Source organism: Mytilus galloprovincialis, chromosome 2 (assembly GCF_965363235.1).
Source record: "Mytilus galloprovincialis chromosome 2, xbMytGall1.hap1.1, whole genome shotgun sequence".
In the NCBI taxonomy this organism is placed as follows: Eukaryota; Metazoa; Mollusca; class Bivalvia; order Mytilida; family Mytilidae; genus Mytilus; species Mytilus galloprovincialis.
In genome coordinates, this window is record NC_134839.1 from 99,626,736 (window position 1) to 99,639,516 (window position 12,781).

Below are 12,781 nucleotides of genomic sequence, written 5' to 3' on the forward strand. Positions count from 1 at the left end.
TATAAATTCTGTAACAAAAAGATGTGTTATGATGATGCAGCAAAAAAGTAAGTTTTGATGAGGCACAACACAAATACATACATAAAGTATTTCTTAAAGGAATGAAAAAAGTTCATACAAAATATTCAAAAGGAATTGAAAATACTTATATTTTACTACATTTCTATATAATCAAATGCAGGTGAAATCTTGAGCACTTTTTTATCACAACTTAGTATTGTAGATATAAAATGTAATAGTCTTATCACAAATCTGGACACCCCTGAAAGCAAGATAGCATTAGATAACAAGCTTATTATTGTAGATATAAAATGTAATAGTCTTATCACAAATCCGGACACCCCTGAAAGCAAGATAGCATTAGATAACAAGCTTATTTTCATTTTGTATTTGTACATTGAAAAGTTTCCTTATACTTTTTTAACAACATGTATAAATACAATTGTCTATATTCATCACTTAGTTTGTTCCATATTGTGATGGCATATTTGAATGTATGTCTGCTTAATATCTATCAACATTCAGAACATTAGGGTTTTAAAGATCACTTTCAATACCTTGACTTGACCTTTAACTGAAAATATTTAGATAAATGTACCTTTTTCTTTTATTTTTTACAGTTTATTGGAATATTTCTTTGGAATATATTTAAGATAACCAATAAAATTAAGATATGCATGAAAAGAGATATAAAATATCTTAACAGAGATCATTATTATTACCAATGTAAAAAAGAGAGGATAGTATAAATTTCATAATAAAAATAAAGCACTAATCATCAATGTTTCATTTGAAAAGATATTTGGAATGTCACTATATACAGAGGTATAAATTTATATAATTCATACATACATATATTGTAGTAAAGGATACAATTGTTTTCTGCATACTAAATGGAATCTTTACAACCGTATTATTTTAAATGGATAAAGAAAAGAAAATATGTTACATTTTGACATTCAACATTTTCTTTTGCTAATCCCCATAGTCATGTATCTTTCATGCTAGTAAATTTAACCTAGGATATTAGATCAAAACATACTGAAGTGTTTAATATACAAAAAGGTTAAAGGCATTCATACAAGGTAAAATGTATAAAAACATGACACATAACACAATGGTCCAATAATCGCTCTTTGGTCAACAGTATACAAAATGACACGAAGATGAAAACTTTACAATATAATTCAATAAATGTTATATGTATATGAACACTTTACATCGAGTAAATAACATATTATTCCTACAATTAAATAGGTTTTTCATAGGTGGTTTTGTTTCATGTGAAATTACACAATACACTTAAACTCAGTTTAATTGTACAATCGAACTGTTGTCATGAACATTCACATACTTTTCTTCAAAGGGCCAGGTAAAATCATAGTTCATATATGCTAAGGCTTAAAACTCATAAAATTCAACCTTTCATCTAAATCATTATCTTTAAGATACCAACATAGAGATATGGAAGCACTGGTTTTATACAAAGACACTACAATTCTGGTATTTGATGTAACAATTTCTAATTTATATTTTGGCTATGAGTAAGCAGCATCGTTTGATTCATAGTTTTTTTTCTTCAGATCTCCTTTATATGTTGGTTGATATCCTTCTGGACGTAATCTCTTAAAGAAACCACACTGAAAAAAACATGTAAATCTACTGTAGAAAAGAGAATATTGATTATTTGAACATTTAACTCATTACTTCAGATGAAATTTGTTAATTTTTTGTTAAATTTCTGAGATATGGAAAGAATTCTAAAGGGGATAATAAAATTTATATGGTGACCTTAAGTTAAGTGCCTATATCCATAAAATGTGGACTCTTGTGAATAGAACCTCATTGGTAATTATAAATCTCTTAATTTTTTTTTATTCAATATTGTAGTTGCATTATATTCTACTTATTTATTAGATAATGGGACATGTACAGTGTAACCTGCCTAATCCAAGACCTGAGTATCCAAACATTCTGCTTTAACTGACACATTTTCATGGTCCAGAAATATACATATCCTTGCAGAAAAAAACCTGATTATTCTGACATCCTGCTTAATCCGACATTTTTTTCTGGTTTCCCAGTGGGTCAAATAACACAGGTTACTCTGTACTAAAATTCTTACCTTCCATAGTATAAGTATAAAGATAATCAGAACAAGCAGCCCTGCTAACACAGCTACAAGTATAATCCACCATTGTAATTCATCAGAAATTCTCTCTTTTAAATCAGGTATTGAATAGGTTATTGCCTGCAATGTTAAAACATGGACTTCATAAATACTTCGTTATTTTACATTAAAACACAGTCTTCAAACGTTGTATATATATCAGAAAACACATTTGAATTTTTATGCATGCATGTGAATTGAATTATTTGTTATATTTTGAACTTTCAATTGCCAACTACTATAAAGGTACATTAACTACTAGATGTCTGCATATACAACAAATTTAAGAATATTTTTCACTGATTTTTTTTGGTGCTTTCTATACAAATGCTCACATTTTTGGAAAGAATTCAATCAAAAGTATTTCAGAAATAAGAGATAATGCATATTTTGGTTTTAGTTCAGAAGTGTAATTTATATGTATTTAAATTTACTAAATCTGTGACATAACCCATTTACTTGACCTTGACCTTAAAACATTTTGAGTAAAAAATGGTATTTCACCTGCCTTTTTACTTCTTTTATTTTAGAAACAAGACAAGACATGTTTGACAGTGGATGAAGTGACTTTCAAACATAGTTTGAAAGCAATTGGTTTGTTTTCTTATTTTGTGGAATTCATTCTTTAATTGTCTATTATTATTAACAATTGTCAGCCATGTCTTAATACAAATCTGTTCACCTTGCATAATTTTGAAAAAGGGTCATATAAAATTATTTAAAACTTCATTTAGTATTAATAAAAAAATTGCATGATTTTAAGGATTTTTTTACTCAATTTTGTTGTCTATTTTATTTTTAGTAGTAGAAGCATTAATGACTTGAACCTTAAAGGCCTATTGATATCTATTGACCCATTTCTGGAATACTCCAATCTTTTTATAGTGATTGTAAATTTATCCATTTGACTCTTTAAAATGTAAATCTTTTGCTCAACTCACCTGGGCTACATCATCAGCTTTATTTTGTTCTATATTTAGATCTGTATCTAATATAACCTCGCCTGTTGATGCTACCCATACTTCGTCTACTGATGGATAATCCTTATAAAATAAGAAAATTAAATATACATTTATTGGGTGAAAAAATAATTAATAACTGATCTTTCAAAGATATGTCTTGCATTTTTGCATTTTGTAATCCCCCCTTAAACTGCCCTAATCCAACAATACTACATCATTGATGCTGCTGACACTGGAAATAGCATCCCTTAATCTAGTATATTTGAATTTGTGAACACAAGACAATAAAATGCTTTGCCAAGCACAACCTGATATGACCACAGATGTCAAAACCTGAACAGATGATGCAAGTTTGGACACAATATTCAAGCTAGATACTGTCTGAATTTGTATTATGATCAATTTTTTACATAATATAGGTTTCTGACACAGAATTAATGTGGTGAAATATTTAAAAAATCTGAAATTGAATAAAATATTTGCATCAATTTTCAATCGAAAATTTCTTGCTATTTTGATATTGTGCAATTTTGTGCTACTGCCCAATACTGAGCAATTGAAGATTTCTTATATAAATGATTATTCACCTGTACTAAAGTTGATTCCCAAAGTCTCCCTCTTAACAGAACTGTTGTTCGTTCTCCTTTAGCTAAACCTGAAATTCTACATTCCATCACTCTACAATTAGCAGCAGCATCACAGTTCTGAAACAGATTATAAGAGTAGGAATCATTTCATGATGGTTCATGTTCATAGTACATCTAATTTCACTTTAACCAACACCACAGCTATATTCAATGAACAATGAAAACAAGGTCACAATATACTTTTGATTTTATGGTTCACAGCTTTCTTTAAGTAATGAAGCTACTTCAACCTAATCTTCCTAAAAGAGGATGCACTTAACAGATGTATAAAATGTTCTACACCCCACAAACAGAAGTAAAGGATAATGCTCCAGTGATTCCCTATATAATCAACCAAATTTTTCCCATGAAAAGGGGGCCCGGGCCCCCCATGGATCTGCCTATGATACTCCTAGTTATAATTGAAAGAATTTGCACAGGAACTAAATTTCTGACAGATCAGGAAAAGCACTCATGTGTTGGAATTCATTCGAACAATCTGCTGAACAAATATGAAGTGGACCTGATTAGCCACTACTTAGAGTGGTGGTATAATAATTTTGAATTCATTTGCTATTCAAGCTGGTGGAATTTTTGAGGTATGTTTTGTTTACAAACACCTCATGTTGCATGTTAAACTTGATTTTATTTTTTTATAATCTGATGTTTTATTGATTTAACTGATTGATGTATCATTCATTGTCACTTTCAATTACTGTGGATTCATTATTAATCGTAGGATACCAATTTTCGTAGTATTTGTGGGTAGACTTCAGATATTCAACAATTTATACTTTTTCTGTAGACCTTGTATGCAGAGATCAGCAAAACCACAAAATCAAATACCCATGAAAATGTAAGTTTGCTTTCCTTGATTCTTCTCATGTGAATGGTCACTGACAGTTTTACAATCATCCATATATACAATACATTTACTAATATAGCAATTACCAATCTAACGATGTTTTTAGAAACAATTTCTTGCTTTCTAATTTTTGGTGGTTTATCTGTAGAGGTTTCTGTGTCTCTCTTCCTTCTACTTGTATCTATGACATTGTACTTTGGTCCTGATTCCTGAGTTTTTGTGCCCACATTGGTTATTGGCTAAAATTAAAATGGATTTAAATCAGGACATCTCCCTTTGGGCAGCTCAATCTATAAAGCCTATAATTGGCATTGAGATATTTTTATCAATTTTTTTTTTAGCCATTTGTTTTTATTCTGCAATAAAGTGATATTTATTTGCAGTCAAATTATTTTCCTTTCATTGTTCATCATGTTAAGGAAATGAACAGACTAATTGGACGTCTAAAAACATTACAAACTTTTTTATACATTTTATTTCCAGATACAATCCTTTTATATAAAATACATGATTCAAAACTAACTTTTATATAACATATACTGTTTGTTAACTTCTTCTCCGTAAGAATCATACAGATAATCCAAATCAATACAGTATAAAGAATTTTAAGTGATAGAATATTTAATGGACTAAACTTCTAATTAAAACTAAATGCACAAAAAAAAAATATAAACTTCCATCAGGTGTGATTGAGATCAAAGGTCTAGTAAGCCATAACATGAAAAATTCAAAAGATTTTAAACCAAATGGGGCTTAACAAAGTAATATACTGTTTGACTAGCTAAAACTAAGTTTTAATACATAAAACTTATCTTTGTCCCTTATTATGAACCTGTTGACTGAGTAGTTGTGCTCCAAAAATAAAACGAAGTTAAATATTTGAAAAAAATACATGACAACGTATCAATTATAGTCGGCGTCACGTAAAATTGGCACCATGTTTTTTGTCAAAATTTTCTTAAATATCGACCGCGTTTACTAAAGATCATGTTTTTCAATTAGCGGAATCAAATATCATTCCAAAAATCAACTACTGTCCTACCTTTTATTGTGTTTGCACTGTATAATCCTGACCTTCACATAATCCAAGATTAATTTGTATGGTGGAATCCGACATTGTTATTACCGGAAGTGTTGCCGTGGAGTTCCACGTGCTCTCCATTTTCTTGTGTCTCTCGGAGCTTTTCGTCATCTTTACGTAAAAAGCGCGGGAAATTGTATCATCAATGACAATGATATTACCGGAGAGTAACGAATGTTATGGAATAAGGGACCCTCATAGAAACCAAGATGGCGGTTATACAATGTAAATAATCTTAAAAAATGTGAAGGTCAGGATTATACAGTGCAAACACAATAAAAGGTAGGACAGTAGTAGATATTTGGACAGGATTTTACTTCAGCTAAAAGAAAAACACCATCTTGAGTAAACGCGGCTGATATTTAAAAAAATTTTAACAAAAAACATGGTGCCAATTTTACATGACGGCGACTATAATAAAATTGTTATCTTGATTTTGGTATCCAAAATTGTGAAAGTTTTAAAGAACTATACATTCTTATAACCTTTGCTTAGATATTTCAGAAGCCACATGCAAAATATCTTTATATTTGACTGATATGCAAAACAATTTTTAAAAGTTAAATAGAATTAATTAGACTTTGCTCCTTCTTTTTCTCTACTGATTATTGCTATAAAATTTTGCAATATATGCAAAACAATTGAAATAAAACTTACATTCTTAGGTCGTATAAACAGATTTGGGTCTTCCTATGTAAAGCAAGAAAACAAAGCCAGCATTAGTCATATTATGATATATACAACAAGAATCCATCAGAGTCTGAGGCCTTTCCAGCAATTAAGTAACAAATGGTCCAAAACATGCACATTTTTGCCTTCCAACTTTACATTTTGTTCAACATAAATTATCAACCATTTTCATGAAGAAAAATTATCTGATAAGGCCTCAAAGTCACAAACTTCAGAAATAAAAAGACATCTATTTCATTTGTCATTTCTTTAGGTCTAAATGTGATCAAAACAATAAGTATTCAAATGATATGTAGGAGATGATTTTTGCTACAACGTATACTTATTTGGTATTAATCTACATTTCAAATGAAACAAATGATTTTATTTCTGAAACCTCTGATATATATATGCTTTATGTATTATATGTAGGCATTATTATTTTCAATCAGGACAAAGTTATTGTTGTCTTAATGGAATGTCAGTACATATTCAGTCAAGATCAACCAAACAATTCAATATTTTGTCACTAAAGAAAAGTGTTGATGAAATAACTTCCATGTTATGATTACTAAAGCAAGTTTTATCATTATGTGATATGGCACACAACAATTTCAAAAATATTAAATATACAAGAGCCATTGTAAACAGATCCTCCACCCTGTTTGTTAAAAACAAATCCCCCACAAAATAAAACTTTCACTGTTTTTCCACATTTTCAATTTTTTAATTTGATCTCAACTAAATATGTGATACAGTATGATAACAGATTTACAAAATCTGTAAAGATCATTCAAATCTATGTTTGGAAATGATTATACAGTTCAAAATATTCAAATAAGGAAAATGTAGAAAATATTATATAAAAATGTATGCATTTAAGTACAACTCGTTGTAAGAACCAGGCAGGTGCAATATATGAGGGTTTAAGATTTTTTTTCTATAAATTGCCTGGTAGACTTGTAATATTTGTTTTCAAATCTCAATGTTTCAAACAGAAAATCAGAAGGCAGCTTTTGAGTTATTATAAAAAAGAAGATGTGGTATTAAACTATTTCATACAGTGACATAATCAACATTGTGTATATTATTTGTTAAATGGTGAAACAACTGTTAAATTGTGATTTGCTGAAGCATTAACTAATGGAAATGACCATCTTTGGCTTGTAAATGATTATAATTGGATATTACATATGTTAATACTGATGTATGGCCGACTATGTAAGCTTTGTCAAAGTATTCAGTAGTCTCTTACTTGAAGATATGAACATTTCATATATTTGAGATCAACACAATTATGCCATTCATGCTTGCATTCTGTACATGCATTACTCTCATGACAAAATCTAACTGATTCATGCAATTCACATTTCAACTAATACTTTTAAGATCTCAAAACTTCATTTGAATCATTTGTGACTTTGAAATACTTTAATTTCAAACCTTATTTAAAAAAAATAAAAAATAATTTATATTAATTTCTATCAATCCATATTTCAATTCTTCTGCATGAGGTTCCACTGAAAAGCTGAGCTGTAATATAAAACCAGTGCTGTCTGTGAAAGCCAATGAAATATTGTGTTGCATGTTAAAGCCTGTTAAAATATAATGTTTGCCTCTCAACAACTAAAGCCCCCTTTTTACCCGATTAGAAAATACACAGTAAATAATGTGCTCACTCATTAATCTCATTTAATAATAAAGTAATGTACATTTGATAAAAATTGAACTTTTTGCTTTCAATTTGTGTGCATATCCTTTATATATAAACACTTGTTTATCAATTCTAAATTTTCACTTACCTTTATATTCAATGAGTTAACAAATGTTGGAAAACTTGGGCATTCGGCCTGGCCTCCAATCACCTGAAATTATCCAAATACTTTAAACACTTTTCACATGATTGCTATCTGTTTTACCCTAAAAAAGGCTCTTTTTTCTGTTAGATACAATGTAATATTCACATTTTCTACAATTAGGATTTCCAAATAATAATAATAAGTATTATCCCTCCAACATTTTTCTAAAATTCCTCATTTCTGAAATATGATAAATAAAGGAATATAAAAAACAAACAATATCTTTTGCTTTCACAAAGGTCAGTGAATTTCAGATTTTTTATTTAATGTTTTCTCCTTTATATTTGAACCAGATGCTCCGCACAGGTTTCTGACACAGAATGAATGTGGTCTAATGAACTTAAAATATTTTTTTTGCCTTTGAGCAATTCACTATGCTGTTGAATATTAATCCTCTCAAAAAAATGTTTGAAGAAATTTTCTTTTTATTTATGAAATCTGAAATGAGAAAAATTTAACCCCCTCCCCCCATCTTTTTTTTCACATCCCCCTTTCCCTTTTTCCAAAACTGATCTCAATTCAAATTCCTAATAGAGTTTGCAACAATAACTACTCATTTAAATACATCATAAAATATTAAAATGTAAAATAAAGTGCTTGTTATCACTGAATGGTAAAGATTGTTTTAATTTATCAGTTGGTAGTAAAAGTGAATATACATTGTATATTGTATAAAACAATGATTTAAGTTGATTCAACTACTATTCTGGACAAAGAAAGATAACTCCAATTGAAAATTTCTTGATATTGCACAATATTGTGCAATTAGATATTTCTTGCTATTGCGCAATACTGTGCAATTGAAAATATTTGCTATTGCACAATACTGTGCAATTGAAGATTTCTTGCTAATGCGCAATACTGTGCAATTGAAAATTGCTTACTATTGCACAATACTGTGCAATTGAAGATTTCTTGCTATTGCTGAATACTGTGCAATTGAAAATTTCTTGCTATTGCACAATACTAAATATAATAATTTTGAATCCTGATTTGAACCAACTTGAAAACTGGGCCCATAATCAAAAATCTAAGTATATGTTTAGATTCAGCATATCAAAAAAGCCCAAGAATTCAATTTTTGTTAAGATCAAACTTAGTTTAATTTTGGACCCTTTGGACTTTAATGTAGACCAATTTGAAAACGGGACCAAAAATTAAGAATCTACATACACAGTTAGGTTTGGCATATCAAAGAACCCCAATTATTCAATTTTTGATGAAATCAAACAAAGTTTAATTTTGGACCCCGATTTGGACCAACTTGAAAACTGGGCCAATAATCAAAAATCTAAGTACATTTTTAGATTCAGCATATCAAAGAACCCCAAGGATTCAATTTTTGTTAAAATCAAACTAAGTTTAATTTTGGACCCTTTGGACCTTAATGTAGACCGATTTGAAAACGGGACCAAAAATTAAGAATCTACATACAGTTAGATAAGGCATATCAAAGAACCCCAATTATTAAATTTTTAATGAAATCAAACAAAGTTCAATTTTGGACCCTTTCGGCCCCTTATTCCTAAACTGTTGGGACCAAACCTCCCAAAATCAAACCCAACCTTCCTTTTATGGTCATAAACCTTGTGTTTAAATTTCATAGATTTCTATTTACTTATACTAAAGTTATGGTGCGAAAACCAAGAATAATGCTTATTTGGGCCCCTTTTTGGCCCCTAATTCCTAAACTGTTGGGACCAAAACTCCCAAAATCAATCCCAACCTTCCTTTTGTGTTCATAAACCTTGTGTTTAAATTTCATTGATTTCTATTTACTTATACTAAAGTTATTGTACGAAAACCAAGAACAATGCTTATTTGGACCCTTTTTTGGCCCCTAATTCCTAAACTGTTAGAACCAAAACTCCCAAAATCAATCCCAACCTTCCTTTTGTGGCATAGATGCCAACCCCCTTTTGACACAATCAGTAACAAACTATCAAATTTTCCGTATTTTTGAAAAGTTTTCAGTAATCATTCATAAATGTGCATTTACCAATAAAAATTACTGACGAGTGGTTGCAAAGTGATGTACACTAAAATTTGTCATTTAACATGTTGTCTGTAGTATGTATTCCATTCATTGATTGTTCAGATGTTCTCGACTCAAACATTTTTGTTTTGTCAAGGAGAAGTAGAGAAAGGGGGGAAGCTACTTAATAAAATGCAAGTTTGCCTCTTCGGAAGTCAGTTAGTTACCCAACAATAGGTTGATAACTCCCGAGAAACCGGAAGCATTACATTGGCGTTTCCTAAATACTGGACCAGGACGGAAAAGTAATGATAAAAATCCGCGTTTTACAAAATTGAACGTCGATGATTGGGAATCCGTAACTATTCGACTTTGACCGTAATAGCGTAGTTTTTATCGCAAAATCGGAAAAACTACGGGAAAATCGTAATGGTTGGCATCTATGTTGTGGTCATAAACCTTGTGTCAAAATTTCATAGATTTCAATTCACTTAAACTAAAGTTATAGTGCGAAAACCAAGAAAATGCTTATTTGGGCCCTTTTTGGCCCCATATTCCTAAAATGTTGGGACCAAAACTTCCAAAATCAATCCCAACCTTCCTTTTGTGGTCATAAACCATGTGTTTAAATTTCATAGATTTCTGTTCACTTTTACTAAAGTTAGAGTGCGAAAACTAAAAGTATTCGGACGACGACGACGACGCCAACGTGATAGCAATATACGACCAAAAAATAAAAATTTTTGCGGTCGTATAAAAAGAATATTACAAAATTTATCAATAAATCAAGAATTAACTTACTAAATCAGCATTTTGCTTAAAAGTTTCTCTCTTTGACTATAAAAGATCTACTTTCTAAGTTTTCTGAGGTTCTATGTCAAAATGACATAATAAACCTAATAAAATGTATTATTGCAATGTCTCATATTCATAGCTTTAGTTGCAGGCATCACAATAGATATCTGTTTGCACAATAAAAAAGCATGAACAAGAATGGTAAGTAACTATACCTAAATTAAGTACGGATTTATATCTTTACTGACAAAATTTCACACTATCTAACAATTGATGTAAGAAACAAAATAATTGATTCATTTCCTACAAATTCTTAAAAATTTGACTTCTACTATCAATTTTTTGTTACTTCTATCTTTCCAAAAAAAATCTCAAACTTGCATACTGTCGGTAAATGATAATTGGTTAGAGAGATAATCACCTTGTAATTTCTATAGACAAACTGTCAATTTAACACTTTAATAAAAAAGACAGATTACCTTAAAGCTTTCATGCAAAATTTGTTAGAAGCACAAAATCCACAGTATACTAAACTTATGAAAATTGGGACTGATGAAACAGTAAAATAAATCCCCAGTAAAAGATCTAGTGAAATACTTCGTTAAACTCATCAACCTTTGACATATTTACACATTTTCTTGACTATTCAACATAAAACAGTCTTATTTCAGGCAAAATATCTGCATTCATAAAGTAATCTGTATCATTTCATTAATTTTGATTTTAATATCCACTTCTGGTTGAACTACTTATTGACCTTATACTATTTCATCAGTCTATATAAACCTGTAAATTGACTAACCACAGGATCCTGCATTAGATATAACAATTGCTTTCCCTTTGGATATTCAGTCTTCAGTTCAAATGGCCAATATATCCTGAGTGTAGCTCCACCAATTATACCTGGTCCATGATTTACAACCTAAAATTAAACAATAAAATATATAAAAAAAAAAGCTAACAAATAAATTTGAGAGTGAATTGAAAATGATAAATGTTTTTCCATAAATAGAGTCAATCAGTTACATTGTAAGATGAACATGTGACCAATCAGAATCAAAAGAAATAACTGGCCACCAATTTTTTTCTTCAAATACAAACAAAGAGTAAGGATTGTTTTATTTACTTTGTTCAATCTGTTTCAGTGTACAAATTGAGATGACAATGTAATTACATTTATGTGTACCATAGGTTTCATTGAAATCTTTATTGCATCACTGAATTATCACTGTCGGCAAAATCATCACCCAAAACATGAGTAAACTTTCATTAAGGACCATTATGCTGGCCAAGTTTGATTCATTTGGTAGATATTTTCAGATGAGATGATGAAAACAAGAAACGCTGATGAATGGATTACAATAACACATGCTGGCCTCTAAAGTAAAATTATTTCCTGTTCATGGGACATGGGATGGAAGTTATGAGACAAAGGAGCATCTAATATAAGTTCTCATTAGCGTTTGTTTTTCACTCACTGTATATGTATGATTTATAGCAGGTCCAATATCGGCTTCCGTTTTCATTGAGCTGACACCACGTACCGGTCCTCTGTAAAACACATCACCATCAGGTGCTGCAGAACTAGAAAAAAAATTAAAATTCACAACAAATTTGATTCAAGTTTAGAATTAAAACTGGATTAAACAAGTGAAAGTGTGAGCTACTGCTCACTGACGATATCCCCGCCAAATTATTTTGGTAAACAGGAAGTTGTTCAGAGATGAATCTGAAAACATTTCCAAGCAGTGTCCTACATCTGTTTTATCAATTTAAGTC

The 12,781-nt window shown here is 30.1% G+C and overlaps 1 protein-coding gene across 2 annotated transcripts in view; it reads right to left on the reverse strand.

The window, feature by feature from the left end:
• Nucleotides 1-997: 997 nt before the first annotated feature.
• Nucleotides 998-12,781, reverse strand: part of LOC143065090 (integrin alpha-PS1-like) — a 61,737-nt gene continuing 49,953 nt past the window's right edge. The window contains exons 18-26 of one of the 2 annotated variants that reach the window (XM_076238436.1): nucleotides 12,481-12,586; nucleotides 11,805-11,924; nucleotides 8,176-8,238; nucleotides 6,362-6,394; nucleotides 4,710-4,862; nucleotides 3,720-3,836; nucleotides 3,112-3,213; nucleotides 2,126-2,251; nucleotides 998-1,640 (exon numbers count right to left, since the gene is read on the reverse strand). In XM_076238436.1, the coding sequence (XP_076094551.1) occupies nucleotides 1,539-1,640; nucleotides 2,126-2,251; nucleotides 3,112-3,213; nucleotides 3,720-3,836; nucleotides 4,710-4,862; nucleotides 6,362-6,394; nucleotides 8,176-8,238; nucleotides 11,805-11,924; nucleotides 12,481-12,586 (922 nt within the window). In that variant the 3' untranslated portion in view covers nucleotides 998-1,538. The remainder of the gene's footprint in view (nucleotides 1,641-2,125; nucleotides 2,252-3,111; nucleotides 3,214-3,719; nucleotides 3,837-4,709; nucleotides 4,863-6,361; nucleotides 6,395-8,175; nucleotides 8,239-11,804; nucleotides 11,925-12,480; nucleotides 12,587-12,781) is intronic. The other variant, XM_076238435.1, reaches the window with a different exon arrangement.